A 15,305-nucleotide genomic window follows, 5' to 3' on the forward strand; every position below is an offset into this window, starting at 1 on the left:
TTTCGTGAAAAAGTGACCCATTTGGGCGGCACATACCCGTATACCTTTTCTATGGGAGTACACCCCCCCCCCCCCCCCGGTGACCATGTTGACAGCTCGTGTCATCATCGCGCATTGATTTAATGAATCCATGTTCTATCGTGGTTTAAAATTAGCAAAGATCAAGTTCAGATGGATGAAATAAATATATCATTATGAAAACAGTTTGCCCTTATCTGTATTTTCTTTTGATGGACCAGAATCTTCTTTAAAGAAAAAGATTTTAAATTATATGTTTACATGTGATATCGAACTACATTTTCAAGTTGTACTGAGCGGATGGACAAATTGAATAAAGCGGGATCATAAGTCAGACCGGCTTGTGAGCTCAGTTGTGCGTGCAGGACTACCTATCAAGCCCCAACTCGTGGACAGTTTAGCGAACTACGGTAACCGTCTGTAATATATCGTCTTATAAGGGAGAAATTCACATAATTACAAGAATGGCAGACGATTCAAAGTATCTGGAAGAGTTGTTCAAGGAGAAAGAGGAATTAGACAAAGCGGGCTACACAAATGCGTCAAAGCTAGTCACAGAAGGTAAAGCACTGCGTTCTTTGTCTCATTGCACACGGTCGTATTTCCTGTGAAATCAAAGACTTTATACTTTTGAAGCAGTACCCAGTGCTGTACAACCGGAACTAGTAATGATGAAAGTAAGGGGGAAAACTCAAAATTCGCGTCAATACTACCATGAAGGTCTTCTGTGATGATTCTAACCTAACAAAATGTAAAATGGCGTACGCAAGATGGCGACCACGTGCCAACAATTTACTGTTTACGCGATTTATTCATCCGATATTTATGGAGCGTGCTGTGATGATAAAGTTCAAAGATGTCGAGTTTTTTAGTTTACTCCGTGTTCCTACAAACAGTTTCCATCATAGTGCTATCCAGATTTTAATAGCAACTAACTTGCATGTATCAGAAATCCACTGCTTGTACTGTGGACTGGCATTGCAGTGTTTCAGAAGCAGCGTAGATCAACATGTCGTTAGAGCACCATTGACATATGTAGCCAGTATTTCAATTCGTTGTGAAGTTGCTGTGCATGTAATGTATATGCAACTATGAAAGTCGAGGTGCATGCACAATGTTCAACTACAACATATCACCGCACAATATTAGTAGCTAAAGTAATTGAAGTCCTATCACTATCAGACCAGCACTGGCTATGCCCACTGGGCCATAGGACTACAATTATTGCAGCAATTATGACAGCGGCGGAAATAGGAAATTACTTGCCCTCCACATCCTGTCTTGGCAAGACTTTCCTGTAATGCGAGAAGCCGCCATCTCCTTCCACACCCTGTCAAGACTTTCTTCTATGTTAGAGCCCTCCTGAAATATTGAGGGGCATTACTTTTGGAGGGGGGGGGGGCACCTACCCACTCGGGAATTTGGAACTAATGCAGTGCATATAAACATCACACACTGTCCTTCCTGCAAAAGACACTTTGGGAAATCAAGGTGGGGTAAGGGCTTCCTTGAAGTCTGTCTTCCATATTTTTTATGTTTTGCTACCAGATTTATGAAGTGAGATTACATAAGTAACTGGATTGTTCCGTGTTGAAGTTAACCAGTTCCCATGACAACTTGGCCTGATTTTTAATCTAACATTAGCTTGTAATTCTTAATTAGCTGTCAGCCTTGCACCAAAACTTTCATGATTACCAGTAGTAATGCAGTTGATTGTGACATTTCATTTATTCCACAGAAATGACAAGAGTGCAAGACGCAAAAGACCCAGAGAAGGCAAAATCAAAGTTTTTGGAGTTGACTAAAGACAAGCCAATGAAACTTGTTGAAAAGATCTTGCTTCCTGTCAGAGACCATCCTAAGGTATGTGTACTTGCTTAACCCTTTCACCACCATGGTGTGGCCCAAACCTATTGTTGTCAATGGTGATTGTGGACCTGTTTACTAGCAATTGGAGGTGAACATGTTAAGATCGTGAGAGCTTTTAGTTTTTGGAGAGTACATCGGTTTTAACAGCCTTTTTAAGGAAGAAACCCTTATCTTCCTCATTAATACTTTTTTTTCTTTGTCTTTTGCAGTTTAACTTTGTAGGAAAGATTCTTGGTCCAAGAGGAAACTCACTGAAAAGGTTACAAGAAGATACCGGATCAAGAATTACTATTTTGGGTAAAGGTTCTATGAGGGACAAGAGCAAAGTAAGTTTATGACATAATAAAATCCAATAGCAACTGAGCTAGAATAAATAACTTGAAACTGATTTAAATTCACAGAGTGAGAGATTGTTTTATAGATAATTATTGTTAAAACTTAGATTGCCTTTCAATGGGTATCACACTGAATTTAATCTTTCATATCTATTTCATATTATGTTGACGGATATCACAGAAACATCACCCATCAGAAGGCAATCATACTTCAAGGCACATTGTTGGTGTCTTCCATGTTGTCTATGTCTTGTCCATGTTGATAGGGAAAGGCACACGCACTGAAAAGTGTTTGAATCATACCTGCAACAGAAAATGCAGTATAGGAATTAAGTTTTTTGTAGAATCTTTGTACAAGTATAAATGCTTGAAGTTATGGAAATTTTGAAAAACGTCAACTCTTTAACAGATTGAAAGTGTTCTTGCTGCTTCATTGAAAACAAAATTGCAGAAGGTTGGTTATCTCAAAATCCAGGTCTTCTTTTCGGAAAAGGAACATTGCATAGGAAAGTACTCCCAAAATTCATATATGTAAAAAAGTTCTGTACCTGTAAAGTGTTCATAAATTCAAAGTGAGATTAGGGTGTGTAATGCACTGTTACTATGTCAACCAACAGGAGGATGAACTCCGGAAAGACAGTTCATCCAAGTATGCTCATTTGAATGAGGATTTGCATGTGATGGTTGAAGTCTACGCCTTGCCTGGTGAAGCACATACCAGGATGGGCTATGCACTTGATGAAATCAAGAAATACCTTGTACCAGTAAGTACTCAGTTTACTATAGCTTGAAAAGTTCATGAGTGGCATGGTTTTCCATGAGGATTCTTAGAGATTAGTAACTCCTCTGTTTTTATCACAACTGGAAGTTGTGATATAGAGGTGGTTTCAACTGGTGTTTGATGTCGTCCATTTCCGTAAACGACAAAAAGTCAAAAACTGCTGAACAGACTGCGTTGATATTTGATACCGATACATAGACTGGTTCCAAGGTTCCAATTCCGAAAAATGGAGCCAAACGGAGCGCCGGTTAGATAGTTTTGGGAAATTTCTAACCCCCCTTTTTATCTAATTGATTTTAGGGGTCTTTCATATATGTAGTTTTGGAATGTACACCAATCCTGCAATGTGGACTGTTTTATGAGTTATTGAACAGAAATGAGGTTTTGATGAATGTTAGAAACATGCAGGATGGCTGATTCGAAGTATAAGAGATTTCTATGGTCTTTTGGGCATCAAAAGCATTAACTTAGCATTATTCTTACACTACTGTTATACCTTATAACCACAAAATTTCAAGAGATGCATATATGATTGTCACTTAACAAACAATTGTTACGTGCAGAGAAAACGAACAAAAGGGTGAACTCAGCAGTTAACGTTTAAACAAAATTTATTACGAAAATAAAACTAATGCTAAGTCAGGGATAGAGTACAAGCTTTAAAAGTGTACAGACTACTTATCTCAGCTGGGACGGCAAAGCTCCAGTCTCAGAGTTGTAACAGTCAGTCGGATGAATGAACAGTCCTTTGGCTTGCAGGCTTGAAGCTGCACAAAGACCACAGTATAAATCCAGCGTTGACAGTGAAGGTCTTGAAAAGTCTTGAGAATGACTACTGCTGGAGTTTAGTAACACACAAGAGACACGATCCCAAAAGTCTGACTGGAAGCAGTGCACGTCCCTTTTATAAAGGCATATAAGAACAATCTAGAACTTTTATTGACATGCTAATTACTGTTCTAAAATTATCTCTCTTACACAACTAATCAACTTTCCAGAACATTCCAAACATGACTAATTGAATTCAAGGTTGTGAGGTCATTAAGGGCAGTGACCTTGAGAATGTTCTAGACTAATTGAACTCAGGTCATGATGAGTGTGGGGGAAATGACCTACATAACACACCCCCTCTTCAAAAAAAGAAAATTTTCAAAGAAAAATCTTTCTTTTACAAATGTAATCTTGAAAAAGATTTAAGTACTCAAATGTTTTTTTTTTTTTCTAAAGTAAAATTTCTTGAAAGTGAACAACAATAAACTCTAAATACGAGAGAGACAGTCTGCAATTAAATTGTCTCTGCCTTTGATATGTCTAATATCAAGATTAAACTCCTGTAACATTAAACTCCATCTTAGCAATCTCTGATTTTTGCCTTTAAATTTCTGCAGAAAAACAAGAGGGTTGTGATCAATATAAACCACTATTGGCTGATTTGAAGAAGTAACATAAACTTCAAAATGCTGTAAAGCTAATATCAAAGATAAACACTCTTTTTCAATTGTAGAGTAGTTTCTCTGGGATTTGTTAAATTTGCGTGAAAAATAGCAAACAGGATGATCTACACCATGACTATCCTCTTGCAATAAAACGGCACCAGCAGCCGTATCACTAGCATCTACAGCTAATTTGAATGGCAAAGTGAAATCTGGTGCAGACAACACTGGGGCACTTTGCAGTATGGCTTTAAGTGTATCAAATGCCTGTTGGCATTGCTCTGACCAAACAAACTTTACTTTCTTTTTAAGTAAGTTAGTCAAAGGCTCAGTAATTGTGGAGAAATTTGGACAGAATTTTCTGTAGTAACCAGCCATACCGAGAAAGCGCATCAGTTGTCGTTTGCAGTTTGGTATGGAAAACTTGAAATGGCACTGATTTTGGCATCAACAGGTTTTATTAATTAAATAATAAAATGAAAAAAAAAAAAAAAAAAAAAAAAAAAAAAAAAAAAAAAAAAAAAAAAAAAAAAAAAAAAAAAAAAAAAAAAAAAAAAAAAAAAAAAAAAAAAAAAAAAAAAAAAAAAAAAAAAAAAAAAAAAAAAAAAAAAAAAAAAAAAAAAAAAAAAAAAAAAAAAAAAAAAAAAAGAAAAAAAAAAAAAAAAAAAAAAAAAAAAAAAAAAAAAAAAAAAAAAAAAAAAAAAAAAAAAAAAAAAAAAAAAAAAAAAAAAAAAAAAAAAAAAAAAAAAAAAAAAAAAAAAAAAAAAAAAAAAAAAAAAAAAAAAAAAAAAAAAAAAAAAAAAAAAAAAAAAAAAAAAAAAAAAAAAAAAAAAAAAAAAAAAAAAAAAAAAAAAAAAAAAAAAAAAAAAAAAAAAAAAAAAAAAAAAAAAAAAAAAACAAAAAAAAAACTTGAAATGGCAACTGATTTTGGCATCAACAGGTTTTACATCACCCTGTCCTACAGTATGTCCGAGGTAAGTTACCCTTGCCCAACCAAACTCAGATTTGGCAAGGTTGACAGTCAACATTGCTTTGCTCAGTCTCTCAAAGAACTTCCGCATGAGCTTGATGTGTTCCTCCCAGGTGTCACTATACAGGACGACGTCGTCAACGTAGGCTGCACACCCGTCTAGCCCGGATATGACGTCGTTGATCATCCGTTGGAACGTTGCCGGAGAGTTCTTCATTCCGAATGGCATCACCTTGTACTGGAACAATCCGTCTGGTGTAACAAAGGCGGATATTTCACGAGCACGATCCGTCAGAGGGACTTGCCAAAATCCCTTCAGTAGGTCAAATTTCGTCACATACTTGGCTTTTCCCACTCGGTCGATGCAGTCATCAATCCTCGGGATGGAAAGTGTCTGTCTTTGTTAAAGTGTTGACCTTCCTAAAGTCCGTGCACATACGATAACTGTGGTCTGATTTGGGAACAAGTATGCACGGCGAACTCCAGTTACTTTTACTGGGTTCAATAAAGTCATTGTCCAGCAGGTATTTGACTTCTTCCTGGAGATATTTCGCTTTTGTTGGATTCAGTCTGTATGGATGTTGTTTACAGGCTTACTGTCCCCAACATCAACGTCGTGATAGATGACGTTTGTCCTCGTTGGAACATCTTGAAACAGGTGTTTATATTCATGGAGCAGTTCTTTCACCTGTTGTTGTTGTTCTGGCTGGAGGTGTGCCAACTTTGTAGACTCCAGCTTCTCCAGGATTTCTGAGTTCTGAAGCTTGACCGAGCCCAGCTTTGAGTTTAGAGTATTTTCACTCAAGTCAGTTTCAGTATCACTATCTTCATAATGGTTTGAACTGACTGCACTGACAGGCTGAGTTATAGTAGGATTATCCCTATCCAAATATGGCTTAAGCATATTTATGTGACATAGCTGTTTTTGTTTTCGCCTGTCAGGTGTTATTATGATGTAATTTAAATCACTCAATTTCTTATCAATTAGGTATGGCCCAAAGTAACGAGCATGGAGTGGTTTGCCAGGAATTGGAAGTAGAACAAGAACTTTTTGACCTGGTTCAAACTTCCGTTTTGAGGTGCTTTTATCATATCTGGTTTTCATTGACTGCTGAGATGACTCAAGATTTTCTCTGGCTAATTCACATGCTTTAGAGAGTTTTGTACGAAAATCTGACACATATTGCAAAATATTCAGACAATCATCATCGTCTGATAGGAATTTCTCTTTAACGAGCTTAAGTGGGCCACGGACTGTATGTCCAAATACAAGCTCAAATGGGCTAAAACCAAGAGACTCTTGAATTGACTCTCTAACAGCAAAGAGCAGAAAATGAATTCCTTCATCCCACTGCTTCTCTGTGTCAAAACAGTAGGTCCTAATCATGTTTTTCAAAGTTTGATGAAATCGCTCAAGAGCACCCTGACTTTCTGGATGATAGGCGGATGACCTATACTGTTTAATGCCTAGCTGATCCATTACTTGTTGAAAAATACCAGACATAAAGTTGGAGCCTTGATCGGACTGGACACATTAGGGAGGCCAAATAAAGTGAAAAAATTTGACTAAAGCTCTCACTATAGTCTTTGTCTTTATGTTTCTCAGTGGTATGGCTTCTGGGAACCGAGTTGATGTACACATAATTGTCAACATGTACTCATTTCCTGATCTTGTTTTTGGTAGGGGCCCAACACAGTCTATTAGTATCCTACTAAATGGTTCTTGAAATGCAGGAATTGGCTGTAAAGGGGCCTTTGGAATGGTCTGATTTGGCTTTCCTACCATTTGACATGTGTGACAAGTTTTACAGAAATGTGCTACATCCTGCCTGAGATTAGGCCAATAAAAGTGACTGAGAATTTTATGATAAGTTTTCCTGACTCCTAAGTGACCAGCCCAGGGCGTTTCATGGGCCAGGCGCAATATTTCAGCACGGTAGGGCTTTGGAACCACAATTTGATGTTTTATAGCCCAATCGTCATCAACCAAAACATCTGGAGGTCTCCATTTACGCATGAGAATACCAGACTTTGTATAATAGGAAACAGAGCTATCTGAAGTTTTACCTTCATCATCTACCCTGTCAAACAAAGACAAAATATCTGGGTCTTTGTGTTGTTCTGCAATGAGATTTGATCTAGAAAATGTCTGACTTTGGTCAGCAGAAGTTTTACTGGAAGTTTCAAATCCACGAGGGATAACGGAATGATCCGTGTCAAACACCTGACTGAGAAAGGTGTCATTTAAGTCAACATCTGTGACATTATTTTTGAGAGTATTTTGATTCTCGGAAGTTTTCTTTGACATGGCTCGAGTAATGGCACATGAAGGAAATAAATCGGGTATCTCTTGTTCAATTGGCTCTGGATCCTGATCTAAACTAGGATTATCAGTCACAAGTGGATTAGTAATGACCTTGTCCCCAGCAAGGTCGTTTCCAAGAAGAAGGTGAATCCCTTCAAAAGGCAAAAAAGGCCTAATACCTAAAGCCACAGGTCCAGAAACAAAGTCCGAAGACAAATAGACATTATGGAGAGGAACAGGAATGTAGTCATTACAATCTACCCCCTTAATAAGAACTTTAGAACCTGAAAATGACTTTTCAGAAAACGGCAGGGTATCTGCCAACAAAAGAGACTGGGAAGCCCCGGTATCTCTTAAAATTTTGACAGGGGTAGCGGAAGAAAAATCACTAGAAAGTGATATAAAACCATCATGAATAAATGGTTCGAAAATACCCATAATGCTATCTTGAGAAGAATTGACCTTGACCTCATTAATTGGGGATAAGAGGGGTTTAACCTCAGAAAATGTGTTGCACACATTATTAGACTCTAATTGAGTTGATGAAGAAATAAAGCCGGTTGGCTTAGATCCACTTTGACCACTTTGACCTTCACGTTTTCTTTTCAATTTGAAACACTCTGACATTAAATGGCCGTCTTTCTTACAATAATTACAAGAAAGTGTACCAAACTGTTTGCCAGATGGGTATTGAGACTTGGGATCTGATGATGTGCAAGTGTTACTTTAACTCTGTGAACTGATGTCATTTGATTTTCTACTCTCCTTTGAAAAATTCTTGGATGAAAAGGAGGAGTTAAATTTACCTGCATTGTTTCTGTAGGAAAAGGACTGGGATGGTTTGCTGAGAAATGAAGATTTGTGAGTCAATGAGTAATCATCGGCCAAACGTGCAGCAACCTCCAATGTATCTGCCTTTTGTTCATTGATAAACGTCTTGATGTCACTCCGAATGCACCTCTTAAATTCCTCAATCAAAACAAGTTGTCGTAATTTGTCATAATTCTGACTGACCTTTTCAGAAGAACACCAACGATCAAACAGTTGTTCTTTTGTTCGAGCAAATTCAACATAAGTTTGGTCTTTCGCCTTCTCACAATCCCTAAATTTCTGACGGTAAGCTTCAGGCACCAACTCATAGCCCTTGAGAATTAATTCCTTCACAGAATCATAATTTGAAGCCTGCTCTACTGACAACTGAATGTAAATTTCTCTGGCTTTACCCACCAAAGCACTCTGCAAAAGCATAGACCAGGACTCCTTAGGCCAATTCAGACTCTGAGCAATTTTCTCAAAATGAAGGAAATATTTATCAACATCCTTTTCTTGGAAAGGGGGGACTAACCTGAAATGCTTAGTGATGTCAAAACCGTGTGAAGGGAAGGATTTTCCTGACTGTCCAAGCTCTAAACGTTTCATTTCTAATCTTTCCTGCCTATCTTTCTCTCTCTGTCTTTCTTCCATTTCTAACTGCATTTGTATTTTTTCTTTTTCTATTTGTAATTCTAGTTTCTTGATCTCCAAATTTGTCTGCATTTCTAATTCTAATTTTCTGAGTTCAAAGGAAGACTCAGGTTCATAATCTTTTAAGGCAGACTCCTCAAAATGGCCTGAATTAACTAAATGTTTTGCAATCTTGAACTGTATTTCTCGCTTGCGCATAGATCTTTTGACATCTACTTTAAGGAAATTGGCCAGTGTTATGAGGTTGTCTTTTCTGAGGGAATCAAATGTGTCCTGATCAAGGTCATCCATTTCCTCTGGTTTAAATTCCGCCATGATTAAATTTCGCTGAGTTCACAGTATACAGTAGTTTTAAAAAGGCTGGCAAAATGTTGTCAAACGGCTCAAAATGTTCGTCTCCCGGACGAGCCCCCAATTTGTTACGTGCAGAGAAAACGAACAAAAGGGTGAACTCAGCAGTTAACGTTTAAACAAAATTTATTACGAAAATAAAACTAATTGCTAAGTCAGGGATAGAGTACAAGCTTTAAAAGTGTACAGACTACTTATCTCAGCTGGGACGGCAAAGCTCCAGTCTCAGAGTTGTAACAGTCAGTCGGATGAATGAACAGTCCTTTGGCTTGCAGGCTTGAAGCTGCACAAAGACCACAGTATAAATCCAGCGTTGACAGTGAAGGTCTTGAAAAGTCTTGAGAATGACTACTGCTGGAGTTTAGTAACACACAAGAGACACGATCCCAAAAGTCTGACTGGAAGCTGTGCACGTCCCTTTTATAAAGGCATATAAGAACAATCTAGAACTTTTATTGACATGCTAATTACTGTTCTAAAATTATCTCCTTACACAACTAATCAACTTTCCAGAACATTCCAAACATGACTAATTGAATTCAAGGTTGTGAGGTCATTAAGGGCAGTGACCTTGAGAATGTTCTAGACTAATTGAACTCAGGTCATGATGAGTGTGGGGGAAATGACCTACATAACACAATTTACAAATATGTCTTCTGCTTTTTCTCCATATACATATACATGTCTCTTTTCTCATAAAAATGAGCTTAAAATCGCAATGTGAAAAATAGTCTTTCAGCTATATGTTGCTCATTGACTTCGTGGTCTGTCTAATTCACAGTGAGTGTGGTTGTTGATAAATGCCGATAATACTAGGCAGTCATTATGTCCAAGCGCCATTGGCGGGTTTTTTTTTAACATAATGACCATAGGTCATTATCACATCTGGAAGTTGTGATATAGGGTTAGCTTCAACCGGTGGTGGACAGTGTCCATTTTCCGTAAACGACAAAAAGTCAAAAACCGCTGAACAGACTGCATTGATATTTGGTAGAGATATTCAGACTAATTCCAAGGTTCCGATTCCGAAAAATGGAGCCAAACGGAGCAGCAGTTAGACAAAGATTGTTTTATTTTGTAATAAGGACGTGTGATTTCGTAAAACATAGTCTATTAGCCTGGAAATGTGATTTTTGCGAATATTGCTTACCCCACTGACAAACAGTGTGGTTTGAAAATGGCTGGAATTCGCTACTTCGGGACTTTGTTTTCTGTGTGCATTTACTGACAAACTCCAAACCCGCAGCACCTACCCATTCAGTATTTCATGTACAGGTGTACCCAGAGATAGAGTAGTTTCACAATGTGCCAGTTGTGATCAAGTGCCATTGGCGCTATTTTTAAGCAATCTGTTCATATTTGAATAAACATATAAAAGAGTATCCTTTCACATCAAAGGGATATGCTAATTATACATTGTTATGTAAATGTGAAGCCCCTCAGTTTTCCCAAAGAGTAAAAACACCTGTGGGCAATTTACATAGGAAGGATAACTTTCATTGACTTCTCTCAATGTGTCAGGTTATTATTTTTTTCTTTTCTGGAAAACACTGTATGGTCTTACCATCTAAGTCCTTATGGAGAAGTCTGAGCAGGAACTTTGATATTATTCAGTGTTCTGAGTGTTATACATACGAGGTCTTATTGTAACCATTGTTCTCTGTAGCAAATGAACGTACGTGCACAAGATCAAAACTATTGAATTCCATTTTTGGTAACCTTATTTCAGCTTCACAAAGTACGGTAGTAGAACTATCACATGTCACGTAACTATCACGTCCCTAGTGATGACCCAAAAATTCTTAAATATAAAAAGTCTGAAATAACTTTGATTTTCCTCTTGAAGGACAATAATGATGAAATCAGGCAAGAACAGTTACGAGAGCTAGCAGTCATCAATGGTACACTAGATGCACCACCGAGTGGAAGAGGTCGAGGACGAGGTGGCCCTGGTGGTCAGGGTATGAGAGGAAGGGGTGGAATGATGGGCCGAGGAGGCATGCAAGGCCAAAGAGGAGGCATGGCCATGAGGGGTCAAGCACAATCAGGACCAAGGGGACAAGGCTTTGGATCTGGCAGAGGGGGCATGGGTATGGGAGGAGGTATGGGAATGGGAGGCGGTGGTGGTATGGGAGGAGGAAGTGGTATGGGAGGTGGTATGGGAGGGGGACAGCGTGGCCCTCAACAGTTTGATAACACAGGTGGTGCAAGAAACCAACAGATGATGGATCAAGAATCTTATGTAAGTAAAAAACTGGTTCATTTGTTTGTAATAATCCTTGCAGTAAAATTTCAGTAGGTTACATCAGTAAATTAAATCTTATACAAAAGATTATGGAAGGATCTCAATTAAGTATTTTTCAGTATATGTAAGAAGATTTTACAAGTAACGTGATATGATAAAATATATGCATCCAAACATTTCACCCTGTGATATTGGGTAAATTCTAAAATCAAATGTTGCTCTCCAACTTTGATGATGTGGTATGCATATGGATAAGTATGCGTGCAATGATACACATAGTCTTAGGTATACGGTATGTCTGCATGTTGTTATTTTCATTGCCTGAGTCCATTTAAATTCCAGATTTGACGCATGGCCATATTGTCATCAATGATTTTTGATAAATCATTCAAAATGTTCGATATTTTATAAGAATAAAAAATAACTGCTGTAATTAGACGAAGATTGACGAATATTTCATTGTTTTCAGGGATATGATGAATCCTATGGCAATCAGAGTTATGGCCAGTCCTATGATCAGTCATATGGTGACACCAGTGGGTGAGTAACTCTCATTTTGGCTTTATTCATGGAGTAAATCCAGTCAGGAAAGGTCCAGGAAAACCAGACCTTTTTATCAGACAATAAATTTGTACTTTCTTTGGTCCCATTGTCCTGTAAATCATGATGATAAATGACACATGCAGGGCTGTATTGATGTGTTGTTGTTGTCTTTCAGTGGTAATGAAGGATATTACGAAGACTACAGTGGTACAGGAGGGGATAACAGTGGAAATTATGGATCAGGTTTTGGTAAGTCCTCAGTGTTAAACAGTCATCCAGTGTTAAACAGTCATTACTGTAGTTCCTGTGAGTACACACTGTGTTTTCGCAGGAACTACAACTACCGGTAGAAGTCATTAAAGAGCTTGAGCTTCAAAAATTGGAGTGGCACTATCTGTCCAGTGTTCACAAGTTTATATAGTGCTACAAGAAAGCACTGTGCGCCCTCCTTATTGTAGCTAATGGGGCTTGGATGTCTTCTTTCTAGGTGTCAGTATAATAAAATAATCTACTTTACTACCATGAAAAACTAATAAGCAACTTTTGTGTATGTCGAATAACAAAAGGTGAGATGTATATTGTTTACTTTTAAAAAATTGTCTTTTAGTACGTGTTTTGTGCATAATGGCAAAGTGTAACATAAAATTTTGGTATTGAAATAATGTGTTTGAAAGATGTAAGAGTGAGAGCCACTTCAGACATACAAACTAAATTCATGATATCATGTTTTTCTGTAGGTGGTGGCAACCAAGGATGGGGCAGTGGTGGCACTTCAACCGGTGGAGCCAGTGGTGGGCCTTCTCGTTTCAAATCACCAGCCATGAAACATGGTGTGGGCAGGAGTCACCCTTACCGATTCTAAAGTAAGCTGAAAGGTTTTTAACACCCTGAATAACTGCCTCCAAACCTGTAAATTTCCATCTGTGGACAGTGTCTCAACGATGACACGGAAAATATCTTACAGCTTTTTCATCCATCCAAAACATTTCATGGCAAGCTGATTCTTTACAGCTTTACTAATAGCTCTGAACCACATTGTAACATCGACCATCATAAACTGAACAAGTGAGAGATAAAATCCTTTTGCTGTTTGAATGTATCCGACATTTTATAACGTTGATTAGAAATGCATAAAAGTAGATATGTTTGTTGACAAATTTGTCTTGTGAGCATATTTTAACTTAAAGATGTAAAGTTGAGGTGAAATGTGTACTTCATATGTATGGTAGTCCTAATGAGTTGAAAAACGAGAAGATCACAAATTTTACATGTATTTTTATCTAAGAAAAATTTTTGTTTTTGTAGGATATTTAAATGTTACATTTTAGATAATATGGCGATAACTGTCAAGTTGAACCCCTCAAGTGACCATTTAGTGTTTGTAATCTTTTATAACATTAAGTAATACTTACCACTGATTGTATAATCTTATTTCTCACTTAGGTTAAAAGTGTCTAGGTCAAGAGTTCAAATCTTATAAAAATCTTAAATCATGTCAACATTTTTCTTTCAGAAAGGTGGTAAATGTATTGTAGTTAACAGATAGAAAATTCATATGCAAGTTAGACCGAACTTAGTTTCATCTCATGACCTTGGTACATTGAGACATGTGTTGTCTAAATTGTTGTCACATTTAATCTCCCTGATATTTCAATAATTTCATCACAGATTAGGCCAGTAGGGCTTTGCCCTGAAAAAAAGATAAACCAGTGTTGAATTTTAATTGTTCTGTATGTAACATGAACATGTTGTCTGTTATCATAAAATAAAGAGTTACTTTTTCATGAACTTAGAGGGAACATAAAATAAATGCATTGAGAATCCTTTCCAATAGTACATGTATAAACTGCCACACACTTGATGTTATGTCTATTTTTACTTGTCTCCAACTTCTGGCTTTTGTGTGAAATATGAATAAAGCCGTTTTGCCATATACTTTGCCTCTTAATTGAATGTAATAATGACGTCCTTCCAATTAATTCAAAGTGTGCCTCCTAAGCATAGTTGTGATTGCTGTCATTAATGACAAGGTTAACATCCATCTTGTTATTCATGCCTTTGGCTATAAACATATATGATAAACCTATTATGCTGCCGTAGCTGAACATGGTACATTTTTTGTCTCCTCGGCCTCAGAAGTTTGAAAGATCAACTCTTGGTTCAGAAAAATGAGACCCTACAAATTTGATGTTTGTTATCTCCACTCCTTTGTACGTGAAGAACTCAAAATGCTGTCATATCATAAAAATTTAATACTCTGTTGAATAGACTTGTAAGGCTATCTTTTCCATACAATTAAATTGTCAAAGAGGTTTCTTGAAATATACTTTTCTCGAAAGCCATATGGTAATAACAGTTTGCTGTTGCATAAAATGTGGATTTTTTGTTGAAGTCCCACATGCATTCCAAAGCCAATTTTTGCGCCAGTACAATTTGTACTCTGGTAAAAGTGAATTCGGTGACACGTAATAGTGGGTTTCAAGCTTTGTTACATGTAAACATTGGTGCAAGATGAAAGATACATAGTGCTACCTGGATTTTTTCGTAAGACAGAAAGTGCTACCCATTTTTTCTCTTCAAAAAGCATGTATTTTAATATGTGAAAAGGACTGCAATTTTCTTTGAATGCAGTCAAGTGATCTGAATTACGAAGAACGTAGAGGGCCATATAACCATTGATATGGAATACACCTGAAGAATCTGGTTCCACTTTCCTAAAACCTCAAACCACACACGTTTTTTTCCCCGCATATCATTTATAACATTGCCTTTCTAATGTGACAAATATTTCAAATCCATCTTCATTTGCTTATTTCTGCAATATTTAATGAAAGGGCACTGATGCTTTTAGAATATCTTTTGTTTTGACAGTAAATTTAAATTAACATTGAATTGAAAATGTGACCCCAAATAGAATCCTGTTTACTCACGCAGAATGGCCTGTGTAATATGATATGCTGTGGCAACCCTGTCTGTTAATGAATCATGTAC

General features: G+C 37.1%; 1 protein-coding gene across 1 annotated transcript; it reads left to right on the plus strand.

The window, feature by feature from the left end:
- The first annotated feature begins 335 nt into the window (after positions 1-335).
- On the plus strand, positions 336-14,247 carry LOC139133967 (KH domain-containing, RNA-binding, signal transduction-associated protein 2-like). The gene is made up of 8 exons (XM_070700791.1): positions 336-579; positions 1,757-1,881; positions 2,097-2,213; positions 2,840-2,986; positions 11,373-11,768; positions 12,241-12,311; positions 12,490-12,563; positions 13,052-14,247. The coding sequence occupies exons 1-8, from the start codon at positions 483-485 to the stop codon at positions 13,174-13,176; spliced, it is 1,152 nt and encodes a 383-aa protein (XP_070556892.1). The 5' UTR covers positions 336-482; the 3' UTR covers positions 13,177-14,247.
- Positions 14,248-15,305: the final 1,058 nt, after the last annotated feature.

The sequence above is a fragment of the Ptychodera flava genome, chromosome 5 (genome assembly GCF_041260155.1).
Source record: "Ptychodera flava strain L36383 chromosome 5, AS_Pfla_20210202, whole genome shotgun sequence".
Classification (NCBI taxonomy): domain Eukaryota; kingdom Metazoa; phylum Hemichordata; class Enteropneusta; family Ptychoderidae; genus Ptychodera; species Ptychodera flava.